A 14,905-nucleotide genomic window follows, 5' to 3' on the forward strand; every position below is an offset into this window, starting at 1 on the left:
CACTGTCAATTTCAGCTCCGGAGTACTCGTCATCCAGTAAAATAATTTTCTTTCTTCTCTGCATCTTTGGCTAGGCACCCAAAGAGCAGGGGGGCAAAAACTGCCCGATCATGCGATCCTTACATCGCAGCGAGTTTGGTGCGGATATTCAGGTCCAAACGGACACCGAAAAATCTTTTCGGAAAAATTCCGAAGATTTATCGATTTTCCTCACTTTCAGGGCGACGTCCCTAACAAAAATTCGATACGGTGAAAAGCGAAAAAAAAATAAGGGGAAGGGGGGGTAATTGAATGGAAAAATTGAAGAAAGCGAGGAGGAAAAGTCCCCGACCCCGTGAAACAGTCGGCGGAATGGCACTTTTTGAACCCCTTCTACAGTGGCGTGGCGTGCTTTGCGATACATCGATTGATTCCCAATTTAAACCTATGGGAAAGGATCGATAGACAGAGTTACCTTAATAATATATTCTTGACCATAGCTTTAAATGGAGAAATATCGATAATCGATCATTCACGCCTCGCCATTGCCCTTCTGAATGGGCATGACACGACGGGAGATGATACAAGAACTGAAGTGGAGAAGAAGCTTACCTAGAGCAGCGACGTGGAGGGCGGTGTTCCCCTTTTTCGTGGCCGAGTCAACTTTGCATCCCCTGCTCAATAATTCATTCACGACCGCTACGTGGCCGTCCTTCGAGGCTAAGTGCAGGGCATTCAGCCCGTTCTGAAACACATCAACACACACCCTCAATTAGCGTCTATTTTAGAAAGCTCAGAGTGTTGCATTCACGTCGGAGGTGCCCCGAAAACTCATTCCTGAGCTATATATCCAAGACGGACTTTTCACCAACCACAGCTTCGCGGCGCATCATAGTTGGAATCCCTGATCTCAAAAAGGGGACACGTCATTATTTCGACGAAATTAAGCTGAGTAAGGATACTCACCCCTGGGTAATAGATACCTACACCTAATTTGCAAAAACGAGGCACGTCCAGTGATTTTGCTGTTACTACTTAGCGATGGTAATATATAAAAGTTCGAGCTTTTTCGACACATCACAAAAAAATTGGTACATCATATTTAATTTTTGTTGTTCCAAGCTTCAATAAATATCAACCCTCTGCTTAGTTGGTACTTCTCTTAAAATGCTTATTCGGTCGAAGCTTATACATTTTGGAGGAGCGCTTTTTCACATCGGCTTCATTTTTTGACAGCACACTTAATCCTGTGCATGTGATGTCGCATACTCCAACGATTGAAGGCGTCCCGCTTGACAACTTTAAAGTCAGCAAATTATTGCTCTTACTTGGCCAAATAAAGGAAAAAAAGTTGATACCATTGATTTCCTTAAACTAGAGGGTATTTGAAAGATAACAGTTTCTGGAATTTTCATTATTCGCGTTTCCTCAAATTTGCCGCCATGTTGAATTTTCCGAAATTTTAGCGAAAATTTTCCGAAAAATGAGCTCAAGGAACATGAAATTTAGAGTCCTCGGGGTCGATTACATGGGAGACCGTCTTTTTCTGGAGAATCGACGTCAATTTTGCGACCAAAGAGGAATCTTAAGGAATTTTTGGCGGGAGCGGAGCCCCCCTCCTCAGGGAGTTACTTTCTGCCGTTCAGGGGGTCTATTAGAACTCTTAGGAGTCACTTAAGATGTAAGTGTGTTCTGCTCCTCAATTTGGATGCCATCAGTTTGCGATTCGGAAAGGAGCCCCGATTTTTAAAATTGGGCCCCCCAGTTTACCCCCCGAGGGGGGCTAGAGGAGCTTCAGGACCATGAAATTTGGATTTCTCGAGGTCGATTACCTGGAATACCGTCTGTTTCTGGAGAATTTACGTCAATTTTGAGACCAAAGAGACATTATGGAGGGGGGTACTGTCCCCCTCTTTAGGGGATCATTTTTGGGCCTTGGATGGTCCGATTTTGGATTTTTAGGGGTCAATTCCACGTGAAATTTTCCGTGCTTTTCAATTCTGATGCGATTAATCCGCAATTCTGTCGGGAACCGTGACTTTAGCATCGTGACCCCCCTTTATCCCCCAAGAGGGGGGGGGGTAGGGGGGTTTCGGGATCACGAAATTCGGATTCCTTGAGGTCAATTCCCTATTCAACCCCGCGGTCTCCGACTTCGTACGACCTATACCAACTGAGAAAAAGGCCTGGTACGGGTGGTCTGAAACACCCTGTATATGTGTATACAGGGTGGGCCAGAAGTTCCAGGACGGTCGGCTAACTTTTTAACGGTTCGAGATAGAAAAATGAAACTATGGGAATGTTCCTATCTCAAAGGGGACCATCTTATGGGGGAGTCAAAATTTTGGTCCCCCCTAAGGGAGGGGGCGGGGGGCCCCCAACTTTTTTTTTCAAATGGCAACCCCTATCTTGTGATACCTCATTCGAAAGACCATGAAAAACTAAGAATTTTGGCGCAAACCGCAGATCAATATCTTAATTTTTGACCGAGTTATGATACTGTCAAAGGTCAAATTTGACCTATTTTCAAAAAATCACAACTCCGGTTCAAATTATCGTAAAGAAAAAAATAATACGGGAAAATTTACTAAATGTGTTCGCTTTTTTGTGAAAATTGCAGAAATCACATCGAACTAATTTTAAGGGGGAGTCCGGACCCCCAAATACGTCAATTCAAAGGTCATTCAATTTCCCCTCGAAATAAGCCAATTTCCCCTAGATTTGCCTCCACATTATCTCAGTAAGGTCAAAATCAGTTCAACATTACGTTGGGCAAGTCCCCAAATTTCAGGGAAGTTGAAAAAAAAACCCAATTTAAACGGTCAAATTTAATTACCTTAAATTGCGTTTTTTTAACTTTTCCTGAAATTTTGGGGACTTGCTCAACGTAATGTTGAACTGATTTTGACCTTATTGAGATAATGTGGAGGCAAATCTAGGGGAAATTGGCGTATTTCGAGGGGAAATTGAATGACCTTTGAATTGACGTATTTGGGGGTCCGAACCCCCCCCCCCCCCTTAAAATTAGTTCGAAGTGATTTCTGCAATTTTTACAAAAAAGCGAACACAATTTAGTAAATTTTCTCGTTTTATTTTTTTCTTTACGATAATTTGAACCGGAGTTGTGATTTTTTGAAAATAGGTCAAATTTGACCTTTGACAGTATCATAACTCGGTCAAAAATTAAGATATTGATCTGCGGTTTGCGCCAAAATTCTTAGTTTTTCATGGTCTTTCGAATGAGGTATCACAAGATAGGGGTTGCCATTTGAAAAAAAAAAAGTTGGGGGCCCCCCGCCCCCTCCCCCATAAGATGGTCCCCTTTGAGATAGGAACATTCCCAAAGTTTCATTTTTCTATCTCGAACCGTTAAAAAGTTAGCCGACCGTCCTGGGACTTCTGGCCCACCCTGTATACATATGAGAGAGATCATATTATAACTTCTCATACATGTTTTATCCTCTCTATTCTAAAGAAATCATTTTAAGACGGGGTGAGGAAGGAGAGTAAGAGTAGTTTGTAATTTGGGATGAATGAATCAGAATCAATTAAAGTAAGGTTAAAATAAATCATCGGCACTATCCATACCACTAGAAGGGTAAACATACCAGAGGGTCGCGTCCTCTTACATGCTCATCGTGATAGAAGCATGGCAATTGCAGCAGGGAGCCGATCTTCTCGCAAACCACATGGATTGACAAATGCAGCATATTAAAATAGTTTGATATCCTCTCTTTTCTAAAGAAATCATTTTTAAGACTCTCGATGGACGGGGTAAGGAAGGAGAGTAAGACGGTCGATGGGCCTGAGTGAGGAAGGGGAGTTCAAAGAGGCTTGGCCTTCCACTGCTCGATTGATTGTTCTGTGGTTGGGAGCGTTTCTACTGGGTTGAAGGTATGATCCTTCAAATTCAGAGGCGTGATGTTTTTATCTGCACGCGCAATGGCCTGATGCAACTTGCTTTCTTTGGCTTTGTCAACAAAGTACTTCCTTAGATTCTAAACTTGCTGATGGTGTCTGCGCATCGCACTTAGGATCCCTCTGCCCCCTTCCACTCGCGGCAAGTGGAACCTTTCAACACAGCTTCTAGGGTGATGGGCACGATACTTCCGGAATTCCCTCCTCGTTGCAATGTCCGGGGCGTTGAGTTCAGTTTTGGACCAATTGAGAATGCCAAATGTGTAGGTCAACAGTGAGGTAGCATACGTATTGATCGCGAGCGCTGTAATACGTGCGGACAATTCAGATTTCAGTATTGACCTGAGTCTTCGCTTATAATCATCAGAAACTTGTTGTTTTGCATCATTATGCTGGATTTCTCTCGCTTGCATGTACCCCAGGTACTTGTGCTGATCATTCTCAAGCATACCTTCTATTTTCCCTTCTTGTCCCGCAGGCTCATAACCTTCGTGAGCTGAACAAACACCTTTGACTATGCTCCTTATTTTACACTTATCGAGCCCGAACTTCATCTGGATGTCGCTACTGAATTCTCCTACTGTATTTAACATCAAGTGTAGGTTCTCTTTTTGACTGGAGAACAATTTCAAATCATCCATGTACCACAAGTGTGATATATTGCAATCTCCGTAATTGCACCCCACCCTCAGACTACCGAGCAACTTTGTCAGTGGACTCAAGGCTAGGCAGAACCACAGGGGACTCAGACAGTCCCCCTGGAAAATGCCGCGCCTGATGTCAATCGTCCCTATTTTTAGCTGTGGCCGGGTGTCTTTAGACAAAGCTCGGTTATCCAGCTTCTCATAGTCTGTGCTAAGAATTATATGAGTTTCGGATTGATACCGTAAATTTCGAGGACCTCTAGCAACCAGGAGTGGGGAATGCTATCAAATGCGTTTAGGTAATCAATACAGGCTGTGAAAATAGGTGCCTTTGTGTTAATAGCGGTCTTAGTAATTATCGCATCAATTGTTAGTTGTTCTTTGCACCCTCTTGAGCCTTTCCGACATCCTTTCTGCTCTTTGTCTAGTAATTTATTCTGCTCAAGATGTTTGTAGATTTTCTCTGAAATTACGGACGTTAACAGCTTTTACACTGTGGGAAGGCAGGTGATGGGCCGATACTTTGCAGGGTCATCTGAGAACCGCTTCGTTTTGGGTATTTTAAATGTGATTCCAGTTGTTAGGAATGCTGACAGCTCTTTCGCACTTTGAGGGATTTTTCCAAACCACCGAGCAAGTTGCTGGTGCGCTGATTTGAAGGATTTCAACCATAAATTTTGGAGTTCGTCGGGGCCAGGGGCTTTCCAGTTCAGCATCTTTTTAAGGGTTTTCTCAACATCAGCTTCGCTTATCGTTTGCTCTGTCATTTCATCCTTGATGTTAACTTTGGACTTAACTTCCTCCAACCACTCAGCGTTATTGTTGTGGGTGACTGGTTTGCTCCATACATCTTGTATATCTTGCCAGAAATCCCTGGTGATTTCGATGCTAGGCGTTTTGTCGTGCCCAATGTTTTCATCTGCTTCTTTAGGCTGCAAACTTCTGAAAAATGCACTTTGGCTTCTCTTGAATGACCCATTTTGTTCCTGGCGCATGTTACTCTTCTGGTACCTCTTTAGCTTCGCTGCTTAAACTTGTAATTTTTGTTTTAGAACATCTAACACATCTGTTTCGGTGGGATTATCCTCGCTCCTGAGCTAATCAAGAGGTTTTTTACCCATCTTTTCGACTTTTTAGCTTGGGTGTGGTCTTAAGTACTCGGTAAGAATGCCTGTATCCTTCCTGAGGTCTTTGATTGTCTTCTGTATCCTGGCTTTCCATGCTGGTCTCCTATTCTTTTTGCCATGACCGTTGCTTTCTTGTAATCCATCGATTTTCTGGTGATTGAGGAACAGAGCTGTCGTAGCTCCCACGAAAAGCAGTGTATGCAATTCTTGGAGTGACGTTTCACTAGTAATGATGCTTCTTAGTATGCCATTGGTTTCAGCTATGATTTTTTCAGTAAACGGCTTATTGAAAAGTCGTGGGAGTCTGGGTCTACTCGCAGGCTCTAGATCCTTGAACTGTCAAACACCTCTGTGGCTTTGGGAAACGGACTGGTTGGGTTTTCAGCTCTTGCTCTTTTCTCCGAAAATGCAGCACGCATCTCAACTTCTCTGGATCCTGCCGAACTCTCCGCGATAGCCACTTCTAGGGTAGCATCCCTCAAATGTCCTTGCTTCCTGCTTCTGGATCCTGCCGAACTCGCCGCGATAGCCACTTCTAGGGTAGCATACCTCAAATTTCCTTGTTTCATTCTCTCCGTTTCTTTAAGCTGCAGTTTGTTGGCGACCTTCCTCTTCATTCGATTTATGCCAGCCTCAAGGAGAAGTTTATTGGCAAAAATTTTTCTCCTTCGGTCCAATATGTTCTGAATCGACTTGCTCCTCAATTCAGGGAACCTTTCAAGCACCATTCTATGCAAATCTCCACAATAGGGTAGGTCAGTGGTTTCGTTCTGTGTGATTTCGAAGTAGCAGCGCACTGTGTGCTCGTTCATTTCTTTGGACCACTTGGTTCGCCTTCGTCCTGTAACGGGAAGGGTTGTAGGTGCGGTTATCACTACTAGTCAGGGGGCATACGTAACAAAACATATGTCCCGTGTGCAGATTCGTGAAGGCATATTGTGTGATACATCAATCTCTTCGTTTTGATGTCTAGAAAAAGAAAATCGATGATGGCTATCTCAAATTTCATACAAACCCCCCCCCCCCAAATTCAAGATGGCGGCCAAAATGGCGGTTTTGGGGTAAACAAATTTAAAGTTTGCAAATACGTCGTGTCGGGTGTCGTTTCTTATGTATTTTTGATCGTAGAATCCGAATTTTCAGTCAAAAGTTAGCCTAAAGGTCATTTTTAGGCCAAAATCCAAGATGGCGTCCAAAAATACCTCGTACGGGTACTAATTTGCCTACTCGGGTCTACATGCATTGTGAGGTATCAATTATTAGGTTTTCAGGGTTGTAGAGTCCGAAAATGAGGTCCATTTTCCGCTGCGGCTCTCAAGAAGCCCTAAAATCAAAGATGGCGCCCAAAATGGCCGCCGCACACTGTGGTATTTGACCGAAAAACCTGGCCAAAACCTCAATTTTAAATATTTTTTTTTTGGAAAACGAATGTGATATTCGAAATCTACACTGTTTTTCACCCTAGTAGACTAGAGTCCCTTTATACCCAGAGTAACGACAACTCAATTATCAGCTGACTGGCAGCCGACCTTGGCTGGCCATGGAGGCCGAAACTAGTGCACTCAAACGAACGATATTGGGGGATAAGGATCAGGAATCCTTCGATGTCTGTCACACAGAAACAACAACATCAACAAATTGATCAAATAAAAAGAAAATGAGATTGGTTTGTGAATAATTTCTTAATCTATTTTCATTTTGGACCGATGGCAATAACAATTTACTCTTGATAAACCACAATTAGGTAATATTTTCATTATTCTTGTTCACATACGAGGTACCGCCATCTTGGTGCACTAGTTTCGGCCTCCATGAGCGAGAACCAATCAGAATTGGATTTTTTTTTAGGCCACTTTCAGCCCAATCCTGGCCCAACCAAAAGTGAGTTGTCGTAACTCTGGGTATAAAGGGACTCTATAGTAGACATGTATGTGCCATTTTTCGAGTGGCTCAATTTCCCGCGAAGAGACCACGAACTTACCTATTTCTTAGCGATTATTTTGATATGTTTCGGCGCGCTACTCGTCGATCAGTTTACCTCAACTGTGCGGCCATGAAAGGGAAGTTCGGCGATATGCAACACATTTTTAGGGGTATATTCTACACAGCTAACCACAGTATTTTCGAAATTTCCTTTTTTAGTGATTTTCACAGGAGGTTGAAAAGTGATGTAAAAGTAAACGTTTTTTTCGAAATTCAGAGTCCGATTTCTTTTTGCGCTCAACTGCGCTCAAGCGGTTTAATGCGGAATGTTATAGTCCAAAGTGGGTATTTTCAGGATTCAGGGGTGACAGACTGAGGAAAACTGAGGAAATTGAAATTTTTGACCTTAAAGATGGACTTTTGAGCGATTTTCACAAACATGAATGAGAAAAATTATGTCGATACTAACAACTGAAATTGTATTTTTCCAACAGCTCTGACCCATTTAGTACCAAATTGGGTGATATTTGGTCGCGCAACCTTTTTCTCTAGCCCCTGCGCCCCCGAAAGAGGGATAAAAAAAATAATTTGAAAGCGGATGAGAGGGTCACTTTAAAGTCTTGCAAAAGTGTTTAATCCGTTATCTAACCATCTCTTCGTGCATTATCCTTGCGTATAGACATATTTATGCCATGTTTTACTTTGACAGACAAATTTGAGTCCATGCGGCCATGGGGTGGGGCTTCAAAAATGGCCTTCTGGCACCATGAAATTACGCTGAGAGGCACATTTTGAAGCCTCGTAAAAGTTATTTTACGATTTTTCCTCAGCCAGCAGATTGTAAAGGGACATCATTAAAATTAAATATTCCATTATTATCAACGTTTATTTTCTGCGGTCAGAGTATATATACTACCCACGAATTTTTATAGAAAATACCTTCTGCATGATATTCACGTATTATTACAATTTACATCAAAACTGTTAACACTTAAATATCTGGAATGATTTAAAACCTACATTTTGAGAAATAATACAATTGCACCTCGATAAGTGAGATATGTGGTTTTGTTACAAATTTCGCAGTGACTTACGCTGTTTTATATTAAAAAAGGAAATTTCAGAGGTAATGGGCCTCACTTCGAGATGTGGACCATGGGTCAGGGAACCTATCAAAATGAATCATTTTCACGGGTGCTTTCTGTCCTTACAATGGTTATTATTATGATAAAACTCATTTTTATCTTATAAGTTATCCTCAAATCATCATATGGAGGTCCCGGCATTTTCATACTAGCACTAATTTTGATTCAAAACTGTCAAAAATCTAATATCTAGAATGATTCATATTAATTTTTTTGAGAAATGTACAATTACTCCTCAATGTGAGAGATCGGCTGTTGCGTCAAAAATTTTGAAGTGACTTACGCTGTTTCTTAAAAAAACCATTGATGGGGTCATAGAGAGTCCTTATTTCGAAAAGTGGACCATTGGTGAAGGAGAAACTCGTCTAAATGCACCGCTTTAGTCCGATACTTCGCGTCCTTTTAAAGGCTTTTTGGAGGGCTTCTTCCATCCGCTTTAAAATCTCCGCAAATTGTCATATGATGTGTTAGGTGGTTAAATTGTGCATATTATCACTTTAGAAGAAGTACTGATTGTAAAATATTTTTAAAACTCTGCGATATCTGGTGATAAATAGTTTTGGCCAGCTTTTCAGGTCCAATACCACAGTGTGCGCCGGTCTTGCGGATGAAACTGCCATTTAAGGCAGCTATAACAAACAATACGTTCAAAATTAAGTTTCTTGGGTCAAGAAGTTCGAATAGGAGATCAGATGTTTACTCCTACAAAAAATTAAGCCTCCGAATCGACAATCGCTGCCGACATTGTTGCCAGTTAAAGGCGCAGACCGGTAAATGACTGATATTAAGAGATTTGCCGAAGGAGGGGTTTCGATAAGGGCCGTTGTTGGGCCCATACCCTGAAATTCTTCAATTTCACGATTGTTTGCTCATTAAAAGTCTAAAGTTTGCGGAATATAAAATGATTTGGTCATTTCCGGTCTATTTAAGGGTCTAATACCGGCCTAAACATGAGACTAAAGGCCGATTTTGGCGAAAAATGCGGGTTTTTTTACATTCGACGTGACGCTGTTTCTTAACGATCCCATCATCGGAGGAGATTGTTGTCCTTCAAGTACGTTCATTAAGGATGTAAGATAGTCACTTTGCCCAATTTTCGTTGATGGCAAACCTTGCGCTCAGAGTTAAAACGATCTTCTTGGAATTTTCTTGTTTTTCATCATTATTTAAAATGGCATAAAAAGGGCGACTCATCTTAAACCAGAAATAGATTCATTGGTGGAAAATGTACGCAGCTGGTCATAACTGTCCTCCAAAAAATTAATGGATTAAAGCCTCCCCCCCCCCCAAAAAAAAAGGAAAACCTGTGTTGCCATATTTTATTGCCTAACATCACAGAAAACCGCGTGATTATTTCAGTATTTGGAGGCTGTTCTTCGTAGAGCACATTTAGCAAAGCTCAAAACCCTTGATTTTTCATACGTTACGATTATTGATTATATAAATGCAATTATCCATCATTATTTTGTTTATTACATGTATGTATCTATAGAGACTCTTATCGTGGTGCGGCATTCCTACATATCATTGGTAAAAATCGAGAAAAATGCAACATTGAAACGGAAATGAGAATTCTACTATCATCGCGCTGAGAATGTTAGCCTTATCCAAAACTAAAAATTCATTGCAATAAAATGTGTAATATTGGTTAAAAGGCAAAACGACATAGAACATGTTCTTATCCGGGTGGTATTACCTGTGCAAAGTGGACGATAGAGTCGTCAACTGCTGAGCTCATATTGCATCTTTCATTTGGTGCCTCACTCATTACAGACATAAGTCTGAGCCAGAAAAACTAAGCGTTTGCTAGATTAACATGCATGCGTCATTTCTCTAAAATTATGACATGGCAGCTCCAAACAAGAGGTTTGATGCAGGAGACAGGGAACCTGATGAAGAAGCAACTGATGAGGAAGCTGTTAGGTGGCTGGGCAGAAGTGAGGGAAACCAGGGTTTCAAATTATTTTTAGGAAGCAGAATTCTGATCGATCGCAGGCAATAAGAATGGCGGGGGGCCTATAGTTAATCTATAGGCCTATAAATTATATTAATAAAGATTTAATTATAGGCCTATAGGTCTATAATTAAATCTTTTTTGGAATAAAACATGGAGAAACAACTGTAATTCGAGTCTTACATATTTATTTCAGAATGCGCATATTCCGAGAAAGTGGCTGAAATCCTCGGCCAACTAGGATTTTTCTCGATTTTTACCGATGATATGTGCGAATGCCGCGCCACGATGGGAACCTCTACAGATACTTACATGTAATAAACAAAATAATGATGGATACTGGAGATTTCGCATATGTGAGGAATTTGCGATTTGACTGTTGATTCTTACGTAAAAGTTCGGGAGAAACACGATGGTGCCACTGGTTTTCTCTGAAATCAACTCCCAAGCTCAAAAAAAAGTCAACAGCTGATAAGTTGCAAGTTTCACCGATGAGTCTCGACGAACTCAGTTCATATCGGTGAATAACCACATAAATATCAAAAACAGCTGACTTACTATCTCAATGAAAATAGGCCACTAAATAATCATTGCGACATTGCCAAATTGTCGAGCAATCCTTGCAAATCATTTAAGATTACTTTTAATCAGCTAATTGCAATAATCCACCATCACGCTATGATCATTTCAATAATATTCCATCAGAAATACATTTGAGACACCCCTGCGTTGTGTATAATCCTGGTCACGGCACCAAAATGTTTCTCCATGTTTTATTCCAAAAAAGATGAGGTTATCTCCCCTTCCAATCTCATGCTAAGAACATGAGCTTTAGTGCAATAATACCATAAGAAATAATACAATTGACTTACAGAACACACGTAGTTTAATGACAGATACTGAAATGACAAATACTGAACATAAGAGACTGAGAATATCTTGACTTCAAAGGGATGATAAAGTAGGAAATGTACGAAGCAAGGACAATCCAAATCCACTCAAGCTACCATTCTGATGCACACTGAAAAGATGGTCAAAAACTGCATTTCTATGGTAACGGTGACGCAACAACAGTATTCAGAGATGCAAGTAGATTATATTTTGTGTTAGTGATAATTGCTTTAAAATTTTGGGTTTGTAGGTGGCCTATTATCTTACGAATTTTGTACACGATATTTACAAACGAAGGTGCAACTTTGAATCATTGACCGTGATCTGAGATCCGAAAAAAAAGTAAGCCATGTGTCAGAATCACGAGTGCTTAATGCTGATTTTTCACCACCCTGACAATCCCTGCCCCCCGCCATTCTTATTGCCTGCGATCGATCAGAATTCTGCTTCCTAAAAATAATTTGAAACCCTGGTTTCCCTCACTTCTGCCCAGCCACCTAACAGCTTCCTCATCAGTTGCTTCTTCATCAGGTTCCCTGTCTCCTGCATCAAACCTCTTGTTTGGAGCTGCCATGTCATAATTTTAGAGAAATGACGCATGCATGTTAATCTAGCAAACGCTTAGTTTTTCTGGCTCAGACTTATGTCTGTAATGAGTGAGGCACCAAATGAAAGATGCAATATGAGCTCAGCAGTTGACGACTCTATCGCCCACTTTGCACAGGTAATACCACCCGGATAAGAACATGTTCTATGTCGTTTTGCCTTTTAACCAATATTACACATTTTATTGCAATGAATTTTTAGTTTTGGATAAGGCTAACATTCTCAGCGCGATGATAGTAGAATTCTCATTTCCGTTTCAATGTTGCATTTTTCTCGATTTTTACCAATGATATGTAGGAATGCCGCACCACGATAAGAGTCTCTATAGATACATACATGTAATAAACAAAATAATGATGGATAATTGCATTTATATAATCAATAATCGTAACGTATGAAAAATCAAGGGTTTTGAGCTTTGCTAAATGTGCTCTACGAAGAACAGCCTCCAAATACTGAAATAATCACGCGGTTTTCTGTGATGTTAGGCAATAAAATATGGCAACACAGGTTTTCCTTTTTTTTGGGGGGGGGGGAGGCTTTAATCCATTAATTTTTTGGAGGACAGTTATGACCAGCTGCGTACATTTTCCACCAATGAATCTATTTCTGGTTTAAGATGAGTCGCCCTTTTTATGCCATTTTAAATAATGATGAAAAACAAGAAAATTCCAAGAAGATCGTTTTAACTCTGAGCGCAAGGTTTGCCATCAACGAAAATTGGGCAAAGTGACTATCTTACATCCTTAATGAACGTACTTGAAGGACAACAATCTCCTCCGATGATGGGATCGTTAAGAAACAGCGTCACGTCGAATGTAAAAAAACCCGCATTTTTCGCCAAAATCGGCCTTTAGTCTCATGTTTAGGCCGGTATTAGACCCTTAAATAGACCGGAAATGACCAAATCATTTTATATTCCGCAAACTTTAGACTTTTAATGAGCAAACAATCGTGAAATTGAAGAATTTCAGGGTATGGGCCCAACAACGGCCCTTATCGAAACCCCTCCTTCGGCAAATCTCTTAATATCAGTCATTTACCGGTCTGCGCCTTTAACTGGCAACAATGTCGGCAGCGATTGTCGATTCGGAGGCTTAATTTTTTGTAGGAGTAAACATCTGATCTCCTATTCGAACTTCTTGACCCAAGAAACTTAATTTTGAACGTATTGTTTGTTATAGCTGCCTTAAATGGCAGTTTCATCCGCAAGACCGGCGGCCATTTTGGGCGCCATCTTTGATTTTAGGGCTTCTTGAGAGCCGCAGCGGAAAATGGACCTCATTTTCGGACTCTACAACCCTGAAAACCTAATAATTGATACCTCACAATGCATGTAGACCCGAGTAGGCAAATTAGTACCCGTACGAGGTATTTTTGGACGCCATCTTGGATTTTGGCCTAAAAATGACCTTTAGGCTAACTTTTGACTGAAAATTCGGATTCTACGATCAAAAATACATAAGAAACGACACCCGACACGACGTATTTGCAAACTTTAAATTTGTTTACCCCAAAACCGCCATTTTGGCCGCCATCTTGAATTTGGGGGGGGGGGTTTGTATGAAATTTGAGATAGCCATCATCGATTTTCTTTTTCTAGACATCAAAACGAAGAGATTGATGTATCACACAATATGCCTTCACGAATCTGCACACGGGGTTACGTATGCCCCCTGACTAAACGACTGCAGATGGCTGATTACTTGCGGGCGGTAGTGCCTAACACAGCAGACTTCTGGGCTAATACTAGCGAATGCTTTCCAGGGATTTCGTACTTCAATTCAGTGCAGTCTTTGGAAACTGCTCCGGTGGCTCCGATCACACAGCAGAATGACTCTGGTTTTGGTCTTTCACATTCTACTGATTTCGATTTTTAGATGTTTATACTTTAGTTTCTTCTCAGCTTCCTTTTTCGCAATGTTCCTGTCTGCTGAAATAGAAACGTCAATCAGCAGACAGGTTTGCCCCTTCCTACGTAGAATGATGTCCAGTCTGTTTGCCTCAACAGCTCTATCGGTTCTAATAGGGAAGTTCCACAGGATCGTTATCCTTCGTACCAGGATTATTATTATTATGATTTGACAAGATGTATGTAGAAGTTTTTAACATCATTTCACTTTTGTCCATCCCTGTTTCAGTATTTTTCCTCTCCCATTTTAAAAAAAGAACGAGGCGTAGGGTTTTGCCGCCTCTTAGGTGGATGCCTCACGCAAATGAGCGTTTTTTGCGTCTATAGTCTTGCAACGGGCGTGACGGCGAATAATGAGGCGTTGGAGGTAACAGATGAAAACTTCATTTAGGTACTTCTCCCTAAGACTAAAAGAATACCTCGATACAATTATTGCATTTAATTTCGCGTAATCAATTTTTCACGAATGTTATTATTCATATATTAAAGAAAATGTTGTGTTATTGGGTAGGCGGTGCTATGGATTAAAATGAAGTTTTTAACTCACAGTAAAGTTAATGTATTTATTTAGGTTGTCAAATTTGACCTTGGCCATCGTCAAGACTTCACAGCGAAAAACGATTAAACGCTACACATAACTTACTCTGAGTAATATTAGTACAAACGTAGCTTGCCAAACAGTCATGTAAGTTTAGTCTTGAATCGTTTTTCTCAGCTAAGTCCTGACAACGACCAATTCCAAAAAGCTTTGACAATCTGAATAAATACATTTATTTTAACGTGAGTTGGAAACTGCATTTTAAAAT

General features: G+C 40.8%; 1 protein-coding gene across 13 annotated transcripts in view; it reads right to left on the reverse strand.

Moving 5' to 3' along the window:
* LOC109042363 (uncharacterized) overlaps nt 1–14,905 on the reverse strand; it is a 270,886-nt gene that overhangs the window by 191,411 nt on the left and 64,570 nt on the right. For all 13 annotated transcript variants that reach the window (XR_011899858.1, XM_072300324.1, XM_072300329.1 and 10 more), the window contains exon 3: nt 592–724. Coding sequence is in view for 11 of the 13 variants with exons in the window: in XM_072300324.1 (XP_072156425.1) it covers nt 592–724 (133 nt within the window). In the remaining 2 variants the exon portion in view is untranslated. The remainder of the gene's footprint in view (nt 1–591; nt 725–14,905) is intronic.

Source organism: Bemisia tabaci, chromosome 1, assembly GCF_918797505.1.
Source record: "Bemisia tabaci chromosome 1, PGI_BMITA_v3".
Lineage (NCBI taxonomy): Eukaryota > Metazoa > Arthropoda > Insecta > Hemiptera > Aleyrodidae > Bemisia > Bemisia tabaci.